Source organism: Hemiscyllium ocellatum, chromosome 47, assembly GCF_020745735.1.
Source record: "Hemiscyllium ocellatum isolate sHemOce1 chromosome 47, sHemOce1.pat.X.cur, whole genome shotgun sequence".
NCBI classification, from domain to species: Eukaryota; Metazoa; Chordata; class Chondrichthyes; order Orectolobiformes; family Hemiscylliidae; genus Hemiscyllium; species Hemiscyllium ocellatum.
The window spans coordinates 18,690,861-18,706,579 of record NC_083447.1 but is presented as its reverse complement, the minus strand read 5'-3'; the positions used below and the strand labels follow the sequence as shown (position 1 = coordinate 18,706,579).

Below are 15,719 nucleotides of genomic sequence, written 5' to 3'. Positions count from 1 at the left end.
GTGAGGACTGCAGATGCTGGAGGACAGAGTCGAAACGTGTGGCGCTGGAAAAGCACAGCAGGTCAGGCAGCATCCAAGGAGCAGGAGAATCAATATTTCAGGCATAAGCTCTTCAACAGGAATGGGATAAAGGGTTTATGTCCCAAATGTCGATTCTTCAGCTCCTCAGATGCTGCCTGCCTGCTGTGCTTTTCCAGCGTCACAATTTTCGACTAAGACACAAAAGGCTAGCAGAGAGAACAAATTTGATGTTTGCACTACGTATATTTTAGATTGCCGTGAACAAAGTAAATGTTAACTCTAAACAAACCTTTATCAAGGATATCCTCAGCTCCATCTTCCCACTGATCTTCATCTTCATACTCATCGTCCACATCTTTTTAAAAGAAAGAACAAATTTCAATTTTTCTGATATTTTAAACAAACATTCAAGTTCAAATAAGTTCCAAATTTATTTATTTGGAAATAATTCTCATGAGCATGGCAATGGTACCACCAAATGAATTGTTAGGGAGAAACATTTTAAGCAGCATTACTTTAAACTTTAAAATATTTGTATCACTTCCAAACAAAAATCACATCTGCCAGAATTCACAGACTGCAATACAAAGGCGGATATTGGAAATCCGTAATAAAAATCAAGAGTGCTGGAAAAACTCAGCAGGTCTGATATGACTCTTCTTTCAGAACTGAAGAGTCTTTGGATTTGAAAGGTTAGCTGTGTTTCTCTGTCCACAGATGCTACCATTTCTGCTGACTTACTTTAACACGTTCGGTTTTTGTTTGGTCAGACTGCTAGATTGGATAAGAGAGGGGAATGTTCACATTAATAATCCAAAGACCTAGGTTGGCTATCCAGAGACAGGAGGTCAAACTCAACCATAGTAACTAGGGAATTTTAATTCAGATTATTAAAAGAAATTTAGAATAAAAGTATAGTATAATTAAAAGTGATGAGAATATCCAGCCATCAAATAATGTGGTTGATTCTTAATTGTCCGAGCTGGCCTAGCAAGTCACTGATCTGTGGAGATATGGACAATAAAAACTGGTTTTACCAGCTTCACACATGCTATAAAAGAACAAAAAAATTACAACATCAATTCTCCTGGTTTTCACACAGTCATCCAAATGCTGCCGTTAACAAGCATGAACTAACTTGCCACCACCTTAATATAAAAACAAGGTGACAATGATGTACCTCAACCTTTTAAATTCCATCTGGCAGTCAGACCACAACAGGTATGAAGTCAAAACAGTCCAAGCTGACCACCTGAGTGCTCACAGCGTGTTGGGCATATCCTGCTTCCCATGGTAATTATACATGCACCCATTAATGTGAAGTCTTAAGTCAGCATAAACAGGAATAAAACTGGCTCATTGGAATAAAACATAAATTTCTCATCCATTAGTATTTTTCTTCCACTTCAAAAATCAAATAAGCACTCACTTCTTGCACACAGCAATGTGTCGATGGTGTAAAGAGAGTGACTGGAAAATGGCACAAATTTCAAGGAACATACTCCAAAGAGATATTATACAATTATTTTTTATGGTATTTAGTGAAACATCAAATTTCAAGCACAGAGGATCTCAAATTTAAGGTAAATTTGTTCAAATTCTCAAACTGTTTATTCCCTCACAAAAATCATTAGCAAATGCAATTCTCCCAAAAAACGTGGAAATTGTTTCTCAAAACAAAGATTGCAAAGCTGAGAAGATTTCGCAAACATTCATTACTGTAACTATGCTGGTGGTTCTTGCAGTGCAGAGCCAGAAGGCCCAGGTGCAAATGTCCCCGTTTCATATGTCAACAGGTTGGTTGAAAATAACTATTAAAACTGCTCCCTGATAATGAAAGATGATGATCAGATTTTAAAAAACACATTCAGGCACATTATTGCAGAAAAATGCATATCATGTTCAGTACCAGCTTCATCCAAGATGAATCCTCCATGTCGTGGCTTCTTCTTGGGTCGGTCATCATCTTCTTCATCATACTCTTCCTCTTCTTCCTCCTCTTCCTCCTCCTCCTCTTCCTCCTCCTCCTCTTCAGCTTCTTCCGCTTCCTCTATCTCACCTTCTGCCTCTGCTTTCTCACTGCCCCTACTGGCAAGCTCTTCCTCCTCCTGAATGACAACAAAACAGACTGAGACAAATCAATGATGAAGTAAATATTTGAAAATTAAGAAGCTAAATGGAATCTGTCAACAAGTCAGAATTAAGCGAACACAACTATCTGGAAATATTACATAAACCAAAGTTCTTTTCTCTGGTACTAAGTGGAAACATGAGAAATCTTCATGAAGTAGTTGGATAGGAGGAATGTGGCTGAAACCAGAATAACTGGGTGTAAATACAAAATAATCACTGATAAATCAACAAAAATTTGAGGAGGTACGTCCTTAAATACAGCATGATAAGAATGTAGAAGTCACATGAAGCTGTTGGAGCATATTCTCCTGATGCAGTAAGAAGGACTTTTGATACTTATTTAAGGCTACAGGAAATAGCAGTCATGAGGGCATCTGGGAATCAAAATATTGCCTTGGATAAATTTTGATTTCAGGAGCAAAATTTCGGTTTTCAGCAACTCAATTTTCATTCTCACCAATTCATTTACAGGTGATGCAATCATATTATAACATTATCTCCTGCTTTCACATTGATTTATTTTAGGTTTCTCTTCTTTAGATTGGTAAGATAGCAGAAGTACCAAAGATTACAAATATGTCATTAAATATCTCAACTTAGAATAGGATGCTTGTGTTAATTTTTCATTTCCATGTGACACTACAAATGTGTCTCATATCTGGAGTCTCTTAAAAAAATAACTGAAAACAATTAACATAGTCTAGCAATTTTTGATTTTGCTGCGCTAATTTCAAATTTTTACCCTTAATACTTCTGTAGAAAGTAAGTTCTGACAAATGTGTCAAAAGACTGCCTTTGAAAGATTCAACTGTGCAATGATGTGCATAAACAACATTCCTTAGTCTGCTGTTTAGATTAGATTAGATTAGATTACCTACAGTGTGGAAAGTCCACAAGTCCACAAGCCCACACCGGCCCGCCAAAGCGCAACCCACCCACACCCCTACATTTACCCCTTACTTAACACTACGGACAATTTAGCATGGCCAATTCACCTGACCCGCACATCTTTAGAGTGTGGGAGGAAACCGGAGCACCCGGAGGAAACCCACGCAGACACGGGGAGAATGTGCAAACTCCACACAGTCAGTCGCTTGAGGTGGGAATTGAACCCAGGTCGCTGGCGCTGTGAGGCAGCAGTGCTAACCACTGTGCCACCGTGCTGCCCATGTTGTGTGTGCTGAATTCCACATTGCATATCATAAGTTGCCATATTTGCAGACTCTACCTCCTCTAACAGCACTGATTCATCCCGTGTCAAAGCTGCCCTGAGTTTCATTTCATTCTTCATCTTATCCATAGCCTTAACACAAAATGTTTCTCTTTTCAGATGCAAATGAATGCTACCTCTATCAATAAATAGGTTCCGTTGCCCTCTGGATTATTCCTACCCATCCCCCCACCATTTGTTTCTTCAGACCTAATCCATTCTTCTAGTCCCACCTAGAAGGGGTGTATTCACTTTACAGTCTAAACTTTCCATCTCTGATGTGAAACAATCTGTAGTCAGTGACAGACTCATATTTATTCGATTATGCCATAAAGTCAATGTAATTTAGGTTCCACACGACTCTTGAATTCTTACCATTGCCTTTCACCCATGTACATACTTAACTTGGGCATATGTCCTCCTCATAACCAACAGACCCTTTCGCCTATATCCAACATTCTATCACTATATCCTTCCCACCAAAAATCAGACTCCTCCTCCTGGCACCTCAATGCTCATCATGACATCAGTCATTTTAATTTCTTTGCTGTCCTTACTCATTCTAACCTGTCTCCCTCAGAACACGCTGAACTCCAATCTCTCAGGTCTAACTTCATCATTGCTTTCAAACATGCTGACAAGGATGGTGCTGTTTTCACATCACCAACATCAAACTAGGACTACTACTGACCTCAACTCCTCTGGAGATATCCTCTTTAAGATATTAAGTTCCTACAGAATACCCCAACACCCACATCCTTCCCAAAAATCACAAGTAGGTTAGCCTTGACAGACACATCATTTCAGCCTGCTACTATCCCACTGAACTTGTTTCCTTCTATCTAGATTCCATTTCCTCTTCTCCAACTGAATAGCCTCTTAACAGTTATGTTTGAAGTTTCTCTAATGTCCTGCAGTATTTCAATAATTTCCATTACTTGGTCCTAACTGCCTCCGCTTCACTAGTCATCCAATTCCTCTACATCTCCATCCCCTAACAAGATGGTCTGAGAGCTCTTCACTTCCTCCTTGTAAAGAGGATAGAACAGTCCCAATTCATCACCACTCTCGTCCTGGCTGAATATGTCCTCTCATTGAACAGTTTCACCTTTACCGTGCCTCATTCCTACCAAATAAAAAGCATGGCTATGATTGAGTTTAATTTATATCTGTCTTTTAAGAGGTTTGTGGAACAATTCCCAACTGCAGAGAGTCATTGACAGATTTCTGGATGCAAAGGGAATTGAGAGACATGGGATAGGGCAGGAAAGTATAACTGGGGCAAAAATTCAATCATAATCTTACTGAATAGTGGTGCAGGTTAAAAGGAGCAAATACCCGTGTTCTGCTTCTATTTGTGCTCAGTCCCTGGAGTGGGACTTGGATCCACGATCTTCTGAATCAGAAGCAAATGTGATATCACTGAACTACAGCTGACGAAGAGTTCAAACATTCAATCCAATCACAAATACAAGCAGGAGTTGAGGAGAGGTGGGAATGATGGCACATTTAGTCACAAATAGCCAATATTTCATTTTCTCCAAAGTAACAAGCGAATTCACACAGTTTTAAGTACCTCAATATCTTCTTGCTCCTCTGCCTCACTACTGTGGGAACTCTCGTCATCGGTGAAGTTGCTACCATCGCTATCAGACATCTTGTAGATTCAGCGAAAGCCTGAAGTGGAAAAGGAATTTATAGAAAGCACAGAATTTAGGCAATTTCCTATGGAGTTTAGATTAGATTAGATTACTTACAGTGTGGAAACAGGCCCTTCGGCCCAACAAGTCCACACCGACCCACTGAAGCGCAACCCACCCATACCCCTACATTTACCCCTTACCTAATACTACAGGCAATTTAGCATGGCCAATTTAGCATGGCCAATCTTTGGACTGCGGGAGGAAACCGGAGCACCCGGAGGAAACCCACGCAGACACGGGGAGAACGTGCAAACTCCACACAGTCAGTCGCCTGAGGCGGGAATTGAACCCAGGTCCCTGGCGCTGTGAGGCAGCAGTGCTAACCACTGTGCCACCATGCCGCCCATATACATTAGTTCACGAACTTAGGGAGATTCATTTGAACAATATAGACCTGTAACACTAATACGTACATTAAATTAGATACCGATGGTACAAGGAAGAGCAAACATATTTAAGGATCTGGGTGAGAAACAAAACGGTAATGTGAGGACAGACTATTTTGATGCAGTGCCTGGTAAAGTCCTGGATATCTCAGTCTAAGAGCATGGTGCAAGTGTAAATGAACAACATTTTAAAAGGAAACTGAGGCAATGAGATTGCATGGTTAAAGGAGTTGAGCGAGACAACAGAATTGGTTTGGAGTGTTCTATCCAAAATCAGCATGGACTTGAAGGGTCAAAGAATCTATTTCCATGCTGTAGTAACCCTGTGACTCTACAGCAATAGAAGTGAAAAGCAAGAGATGATATGCTAAACTTGCACATTATTAGATAATACAACATTCAGACACATGGGGCAATTGTGGTGTGTCTGCCATAAAAATAAGGAGTTGAACAAGAAGATTTATGAGACAGATGATCTGGTCAGGAAATATTGAACAAACTGGGGTTCTTTTCTCTAGAAGAGAGAGAGCTGATGAGGTGACTTGATAGCTTTAACATTATTGAAGGGTTCAATGGGGTAGATGTCAAGAAAGTATTTCCACATAGATACAAGACAGTCACAATAGGGAACTCTAGAGAAATTGACTTGTCCACATATGTATTTGATGTAAATAGATGCAGGGGAAATTAGATTACAAGGTTAAGAGATAATTGTGTTATATAGATTCTGAAAACAAATGAGAACACTATTGGGGATGTTAAATTATTAACCTTTGATCTTGCTTAAAAAGAGCACACAGACATGAAAATGCAGTTTTCAAAGGCTGACAGCAATTGTGAATGCTAAATTGATGCAATTGTTTGATCACAGAAAACATAGAACACAGTTCACCATAGTGGATAAATGTTAGCACTGAATTGGGATTTTGACCATTGCTTAATTCATGCATTTCATTCTTGTAATTGAGCTTTGGTGAACATACTTTTTCCTTGCCCACTGGAACAAGAGAGACACCTATTCTTTCTCATGTCTAAAGGTACAAAGACATTCTAGTTGTCTTGCAGCATAGAACCATACATACAATGGAAAGCCAATATAATGTGGATGTCGGGGAAGACAAACTAAAGGAATTGCCATGGGCACCCGCATGGGCCCCAGCTATGCCTGCCTCTTCATAGGATATGTGGAACAGTCCATCTTCCGCACCTACACTGGCACCACCCCCCACCTTTTCCTCCGCTACATCAATGACTGTATCGGCGCTGCCTCGTGCTCCCACGAGGAGGTTGAACAGTTCATCAACTTTACTAACACCTTCCATCCCGACCTGAAATTCACCTGGACTGTCTCAGACTCCTCCCTCCCCTTCCTAGACCTTTCCATTTCTATCTCGGGTGACCGACTCAACACAGACATCTATTATAAACCGACTGACTCCCACAGCTACCTGGACTACACCTCCTCCCACCCTGCCCCCTGTAAAAACGCCATCCCATATTCCCAATTCCTTCGTCTCCGCCGCATCTGCTCCCAGGAGGACCAATTCCAACACCGCACAGCCCAGATGGCCTCCTTCTTCAAGGACCGCAGATTCCCCCCAGACGTGATCGACGATGCCCTCCACCGCATCTCCTCCACTTCCCGCTCCTCCGCCCTTGAGCCCCGCTCCTCCAACCGCCACCAAGACAGAACCCCACTGGTTCTCACCTACCACCCCACCAACCTCCGCATACAACGTATCATCCGCCGCCATTTCCGCCACCTCCAAACGGACCCCACCACCAAGGATATATTTCCCTCCCCTCCCCTATCAGCGTTCCGCAAGGACCACTCCCTTCGTGACTCCCTCGTCAGATCCACACCCCCCACCAACCCAACCTCCACTCCCGGCACCTTCCCCTGCAACCGCAGGAAATGTAAAACTTGCGCCCACACCTCCACACTCACTTCCCTCCAAGGCCCCTTTGGGATCCTTCCATATCCGCCACAAGTTCACCTGTACCTCCACACACATCATCTATTGCATCCGCTGCACCCGACGTGGCCTCCTCTATATTGGTGAGACAGGCCGCTTACTTGCGGAACGCTTCAGAGAACACCTCCGGGCCACCCGAACCAACCAACCCAATCACCCCGTGGCTCAACACTTTAACTCTCCCTCCCACTCCACCGAGGACATGCAGGTCCTTGGACTCCTCCACCGGCAGAACACAACAACACGACGGCTGGAGGAGGAGCGCCTCATCTTCCGCCTGGGAACCCTCCAACCACAAGGTATGAATTCAGATTTCTCCAGTTTCCTCATTTCCCCTCCCCCCACCTTGTCTCAGTCGGTTCCCTCAACTCAGCACCGCCCTCCTAACCTGCAATCCTCTTCCTGACCTCTCCGCCCCCACCCCACTCCGGCCTATCACCCTCACCTTGACCTCCTTCCACCTATCCCACCTCCATCGCCCCTCCCCCTCGTCCCTCCTCCCTACCTTTTATCTAAGCCTGCTTGGCTCTCTCTCTTATTCCTGATGAAGGGCTTATGCTTGAAACGTCGAATTCTCTATTCCTGAGATGCTGCCTGGCCTGCTGTGCTTTAACCAGCAACACATTTGCAGCTGAAGACAAAGTGAACCCACATTGGTATGGATACTACAATATTTTCCTATTTTTAATTAGCTGCATTGGGAGCCATGAGAATGCAATATTACAAGCAAATTTTTGAGTATAATGGATTTTTAAAATTAACTTGCATTCTCCATAAAGAAGGTGACTTACTATTCACAGGAAACGGATTGTTACTAACAGCAGGAAAGTTACATAGGGATGGAGAGTCAAATGGGAGGAAGCGATTAATGCTTCAGAAAAAAAAATGTGGCTGAAAATCTACTCATTCCCATATTCTGGATTAGTTAGTTACATCAATTAATCCAGTTTACTGATAGGTACTGCAGCACATTTTAAAATTATTTTGAAAACCTCATGCATTGAATTAAACACCCAATATTTATACCAATTTCCTCAAGTCCTCTCCCAATATTGCAAGGCGGGCATATTAAATAACATATTTTGACCAAGTACAAATCACAAATTTCCAACAGCATTTTCTATGATGGGTACTGACTCATCTTTGACACTAATTAATATCTAAAGCCTTTTTAACCAAGGGTTTTGTCACAGTATTTGCTCTGGTCCAAATGGTAAACCTTCAGACTTATCTGTTCAGTCACCACTGCATTAAACTAGACGCAATAAAAAGATACAACACTAAAGGAGGCTATTCAGCCTATTGTATCTGTAGAAGCTCATTGGTAGAACCCTCAACTAAACCCTCTCCCCAGCTCTTTCCCCACAGACCTACACATTTCTCCATTTCAATGTCCAATATCAAACTGCCTTTTAAATATTACTGACCCTATTTCCACAATACTTTCCAGCAAAGCATTCCTGACTCATCACATGAGGAAACATAGTCATCTCTACTCTGGTTCTTTGGCTAGTTTTCTGTCATCTGACCTTCTGTTGCTGAAATAGTTTCTCATTGTTTACTTGACCAAAGCCCTTTGTTATTTGATTAGATTACTTAGTGTGGAAACAGGCCCTTTGACCCAACAAGTCCACACCGACCCTCCGATGAGCAACCCACCAAACCCATTCCCCTACATTTACCCTTCACCTAACACTAAGGGTAATTTAGCATTGCCAATTCACTTAACCTGCACATTTATGCACTGCGGGAGGAAATCGGAGCACACGGAAGAAACCCACAGAGACACGGGAAGAATGTGCAAACTCCACACAGACAGTTGTCAGAGATGGGAATTGAACCAGTGTCTCTGGCGCAGTGAGAGAGCAGTGCTAACTATTGTGCCACCATGCCACCCACTATTAATCAAGGGATGTCTTTTAAATTCTGAACCAGCATTACAACGTTTTGGATTATGAACATCTATTAAATTTTCCCTTAACCTTCTCAGCACAGGTTTCTCTCGAGGTAAACTTGAGTCAATAGTTAGGAAGGCAAATACAAAGTTGGCATTTATTTTGAGGGGACTTGAATATAAAAGCAAGGATGTACCTCTGAGGCTCTATAATGAAAAGGTTAACACATGAGGAACATTTGTGGACTCTGCGTCTGTACTTGATGAAGTTTAGCAGGATTGGGGGTTGTTGGGGGGGGGGGGGGGGGGGGGGGAAGAAAGTGTGCAGTCTAATTGAAACTTGCAGAATACTGAATGACCTGCACAGAGTGGATGTTGGGAAGATGTTTCCATTGGTAGGAGAAACTAGGACCCAAGGGCACAGTCTTAGAGTAAAAGGAAAACTTTTAGAACGGAGATAAGGAGGAACTTCTTCCATGGAATTCACTGCTACTGAAGGCTGTGGAGGCCAGGTCATTGGGTTATATTTAAGACTGAGATAGATAGATTCTTGATTGTCAAGGGGATCAAGGGTTACGGGGAGAAAGTGAGAGGATGGGGTTGAGAAACATATGAGTCATGATTGAATGGCAGAGCAGACTCAATGGGGCTGAATAGCCTAATTTCTGCTCTTATATCTTATGGTCAAAAGGATAAAAACCACTGCTTCTCCAGTCTCTGCATAAAACTGAAATTCTACAATGCTGCTACCATTCTAGGACATTCTTTTCTAAACTATCCCATTTAGTTGCCCTATTATCTCATCAGGATTTGTATACTTGCAATCCCAGGTTTCTATTTCCCATGCCCTCTTTTTATCAGTTAAGGTTCTCAATCTCAGTATCACTGGAGTGGACTAAAAATATCTCTGGAGCGGCATGCAGCTCTTTATAAGTTACATTTGGTTGTTTAAGAATCCTGTTCATTTACTGTCTATATGCAGGATGTCAAAAAAGTCCTCTTTTCATTGACTAATTAGCAGTAACCCACAAAACATGGAGTGAAATTTGGACCTTCATTTTATTAAATTCCGATCACATTCCATCCTTCAAAAATTATTCACCTCAAGCCAACTCCATTCTAATATAATACTTTCACCATCTCATACGATCACCATTCCATCACTTCTTCCACCATCTCTATTAAAACCCCTCCATTGTATTCTATAACCATTCCCCATCTCCTCGGCCTTCCCCCTCAATCTTTCTCCCTCCAACCTTATCAGTCTGCTCTTGCTGTCTCAGCTCACCACAGCTGATGTCACATCGCATTGTGAATGCAGAAGAGCATGGGTGACAATCAACTAATCCCTTCCACTCACTTTATATAGAGGCCAAAATTTGCAGCTTTATTTTCCAGCAGACAGAGAAGGACAAAAGCCAGAAGAAGATCAGTAAGCACTAAGTTGGGGGGGGGGGGGCAGAGAATTAAGCCAGCCATGGAACAATTACAGAGTGTTCAGGGAGCAACAATAGCCATTGAACAGGCACTGAGAGACAGAGAGTGGCAAGTGACAGTCATCAAGGATTAGAGACCATCAAGCAGGAGACCAATTACTGCGGATTATTGTGGTGATAGAATGAGAAATTATTACAACACAGGAGGTCACTTGGTCCATCATGTCTGCACTGGCTTTATTATGTACGGCCAGTCTCCTACTTTTTTCCCATATCCCATTACTATCCAAAACACCACTCAATGCCCTCTTAAATGTCTCAATTGAAACTGATTCCATTACATTCCCAGGTAGTGCATTTCAAACCCTAACATCTCATTGTGAAGTTTTTTTTCACTTCATCCTTGCTTTGTTTACAAATCACTAAGCCTATGTTCTCTTGGTCTTCTTTCTTAAGTGGAGGCAGTATCTCCCAATCTACTCCATCCAACCTGCTGATGATTTCAAAAGTCTCAATCCAATCTTCTCTTGGGTGCCTTCTCTCAGGGAGAACACTCAACATTTTCACTGCTGAAGTTCCTCATCTCTAGAATCATTCCAGTAAATCACTTCAGCACCTTTGCACATCTTTCCCATAATGTGATACCCACAACTCTACACAACTCTCCAACAGAGGTCTGACAAGCTAAACATCACTTCTTACTCTTGTGCTCACTGCTCTAATTAATAAAACCGAGAATGCTATACGCTTTATTCATTGATCTCTCTGGAGAAGAAAGTGAGGACTGCAGATGTTGGAGATCAGTGTCGAAGAATGTGCTGTTGGAAAAGCACAGCAGATCAAACACGTTGGAGGAGCAGGCAAATGGACGTTTCCTGCATAAGCCCTTCATCTGGAATGATTCCACCCCTCAGCTCACAAGCCTCATTCCTGATGAAGGGCTTATGCCCAAAACATCAATTTTCCTGCTCTTTGGATGCTGCCTGACTGGCTGTGCTTTTCCAGCACCACACACTCATCACTGATCTCTGCACCTGCCCTGTTACCTTCAATAATCTGTGCACACCCAGGTACCAGCACCAGACATCAAGTTAATAGTGTAAACAAAAGAATTAATGACTTACTAACAACGCAGTAGTTTTTAAACAGAGCAAAGTTAAACCACAAGGTATTCTAACTACTGACTATAAGTTAAACCTAATCTTTTCTGATTCAAGCTATACCCCTCCCCATCCCCACCACCACTTTCTCTGTAACTTCTTTGCAGACTTGTTCCTTTCCTCCAGTTGGTGAGTCTGTAGCCTACACTATAGTGTAATTGCACCTTTTCTGTTCTATAGCTCAAGCCAAATTTGAATCCTCACAGCCATCTTCCTAGATGTTCTGCTTAACTAATTATGTTACCCTCCTTCTCTACTTCCTTTTCCATCTTTCCTAACCAGTGTATATCCATGAATATTAAACACCCAGTCTCACTATCCTTCTTGTATTTTTTAAACTTTAGCTCCCTTCTGCGATGCTTACATAACACTGATCATATTTTAGCTCAGGTTCTGATATTATGTATTTTGTCTTTTTATATTAACAGTATTTATACTATTAAGTGTTTGTCTATGGTCACATTCTAACAGTGAAACAAAGCAATTTGTAATCCTGATATTATAGTTGACCCCTGGATTAACTTCCATCTGCATATTTACAATGACCATACTTCACAAGTAACTGATTGATTAGATGAGAACTTTGCTTTGAACAGCAAACCCTGGTCTGTCTTTCTTTCTTCCTTATAACAATCCTTTCATTACGGTCACCTATTTCCACCCCATAACCGCTAAACTCTGCTCCTGTGTCAGCTCAGACCGTAACTCGCGTGTTTTGCTACTAGATTTGACAATTCCATTGAAGCCAAGCTGGAAAAATGTTGTTACCAGTATCCTGATTTATACGTACCCCACTCACATCTCATTTCTGAGCTTGCTGACCTATATAGGTCCTAGCTAAACGGTTCAGCTAAATTTTAAAATTCACATTCTTATTTTCAAGTCTCTCCATGGCCTCTCATCACTTTGTATTGCCTTCCCATCCTACTACAAACGTAAAAGATTTCTTTGCTTCTCCATTCTAACCTTTCCACATTCTCAATTTGAATTGTTCCACCATTTGTACTGGGTCTTTGGCTGCCAAAGCACTTCACTCTGGAATTCCTCCCTGAACTTTTTCACATTTCTTTGTTCCCTTAAAATGCCCTCAAAGCTGACCAAGCTTTGAGTTACTCTCCATATTTTCTCATCTGGTTTGGAGTCAAGTTGTGTTTTGTCATACTTTAAGAAGTTCCATTTCTTTAAAAGCCCAATTCCATATATCCTGTTCAGCTCTTACTACAGCTTGTGGTAGTGAGTTCCACATTCTCCTGAAAAAAAAAATTGGATTTATCTTATATTTGGACAACTTCACAACTAAAAACATCATTTCCATATCAGCCCTTTCAATCCCCTCATAATTTAAAAGACTGCTGCTAAGAACAGGCTTCAGCCTTCTTTTTCCTAGATAAAAGAACCATAAACACGTTCTTTCATTTTTGCTAGAGACAGGCTCTCACTTCTGCAAATATTGTTTGCACTTCCACCAGCAACTCGAAATCCTATTACAGGAACAAGAATTGCTCACGGTGTTCCAAGTATAGTGCCCCACAGTTCTGTATAAGTTGAATATAAGTTGACAGCTTTGTAAATCTATGTCACTGAAAGCAAAGCCGAATGCTGTTTGCTTTTCTTCAAAATACAACTGACCATAGAGATGTACAGCACGGAAACAGACCCTTCGTTCCAACTCATCCACGATGACCAGGTATCCCAACCTAACCTAATCCCAGTTTGATATTTCTAATGATTTGAGGTATGTGGACCATAATCATTTTGTTTTACTACCCCATTTAACTCTTTCATACAGTTTCCTCATTTTCCACTTACCAAATTTTAGTACCTCACACTTTCCTGCACTGTTTACAATTCATTTCCAAATGCAGGCAAATGGGACTAAATTTATTTGGCTGGCATGGGCAAGTTGAACTGAAGGATCTGTTTCTGTGCTGTATATCTCTATGAGCTGATGACATACTCACACCGAAAGTCTATTACACACTTTGGTAATTTCTCGGTCTCCCTCAGAATCACTATAATCTTACCTCATTCCATCTCCCACTCTTCCCCATTCCCCAAGAACGTCAGGTGTTATGTACAAAGTTTGCATTTGTACTTTGGATTCAATATTGTTCTGGAACAACACTTCTCACCACTTGTTAGTCTGAGTAGCTACCTTTAACTCAAAATGTGTTTTCTGTTCTGTGCCCAGTTTGCTACCCATTCTTCTACTGCCTGTCCTGTGAATCCACCTGCCAAACAGCAACACAAAAAATAACAAAGAAATTTGTTCAGAACAGGTGCCGCTGCAAATACATACCAATGTGCAAGATTCTCTTATCACACTGGTGAGCTCTCAGGGCCCACATCTTTCACATTAACAGGCTTTCCTTTCTCAGGCACTGACAAATGTATTGTGCATTTTCAGTAAGTAATGTCACACACCAGAAGTTGAGTGTTCTCTGCAGCTATGGTTTCAGAACTTAATGGTAGAATTTAAAATTCTGATTTTTTTGTGTCAAAAGTTTGATCAAGAAGAACATTTGTAAAAGTCAATCAGCAAGCTCAATGCAAACCTCTCTGCAAACATGGAGACTAGTCAACACTATTTCCCTATTGACATCCAAAATGAGCATGAATCAGCAAAGACTGATGGGAATAAACATTACCTCTCTCTACCAGCTGCAAGAGTCCCCCATTAAATGATCCCCAGCAGTCACTCTTCAGCTCATTATAAGCACAGCTTCAAAGCAAAATCCCCAGTGCTATTAATATGATGTTTAATTGCTAAGTTCATTTGAGCATTATGGTGACATACAAATCATTCATCTAGCACCTTTGACCTTAGTCATTGGTAAGCATTCATAATGCTTCACTTCACAGGAATATTATAAAATAAATATGCCACTGAGCTGCATAATGAGGTATTAGGTCAGATGACCAAATGTTTGATCAGAGGTGGGTTTGAAGGAGAGTATTAAAGTCGAAGAGAGGGATACGGATGTATAGGTAGTGAATTCCAGAGCTTGGGTTGCAGGCAATTGAAGGCACAGTTGCCAATGATGAAGCAATTATAATTGGGTGCACAACAGGCCAGTATTAGAGCAGCACAGAGGTGAGAAACAGTGGATTGGAAGATATTACAGACATAGGGAGCGGCAAGGCTGCAGAGGGATTTGAAAACAGGCACAAGACTTCTAAACTAAAATACTACATATGTCGGAAATCAAAATTAATACAAAGATGACAGGAAAAATTCAATTCTGTTGAAAGGTCATCAGCCCAAAAAGTTAACTGCTCCACTGTCCACAAGTGCTGCCAGACCTGAATTTCTCCAACATTTTTTATTCTTCTCTTAAGAATTTTATGATCATAATACTGCATTGTTGCTTCAAGGTTGGATTTGGACATTTTGCTAGAGCAGGGATTTTGGCCATGCCCATGGTACACTTGACCGAGGAATGTTTAGCAGTGGAATACTTAGCAGCACAATTTTACTCTGCCATACAGACCACATAAGGGAAGCATTTCTCTTCCCAGGAGGAATATCCCTCAATGAGTACCAAAAAAAAAGCAAATACAGACATTTTCAATATTAAACATGCATTCCTTTCAATTGTTTCTTTGTAAAGCATTTAACAAGTGGAAAAATGGAAAGAAACAGGGGTTCTATCATAAAACAAATAAATCTTCAAAACAGATCAGCAGTTTAGCCAACAGTAAACATGCAAAATGCTTATCCTGATATTAAAAAAGCCATATTGAAGAGAGAGAAAAGTGACAAAAGGCTGGGCAAAGGCAGATCAAAGTAGTACCACAAA

The 15,719-nt window shown here is 41.2% G+C and overlaps 1 protein-coding gene across 1 annotated transcript in view; it reads right to left on the bottom strand.

Annotated features, from left to right (window-relative positions):
• The window catches only part of supt5h (SPT5 homolog, DSIF elongation factor subunit), a 79,139-nt gene extending 65,129 nt beyond the window's left edge, over positions 1-14,010 (bottom strand). Inside the window, 4 exon segments of the mRNA XM_060856267.1 lie at positions 311-376; positions 1,931-2,129; positions 4,941-5,041; positions 13,944-14,010. Coding sequence (XP_060712250.1) covers positions 311-376; positions 1,931-2,129; positions 4,941-5,021 — 346 coding nt within the window. The 5' untranslated portion in view covers positions 5,022-5,041; positions 13,944-14,010.
• Between the last annotated feature and the right edge of the window lie 1,709 nt (positions 14,011-15,719).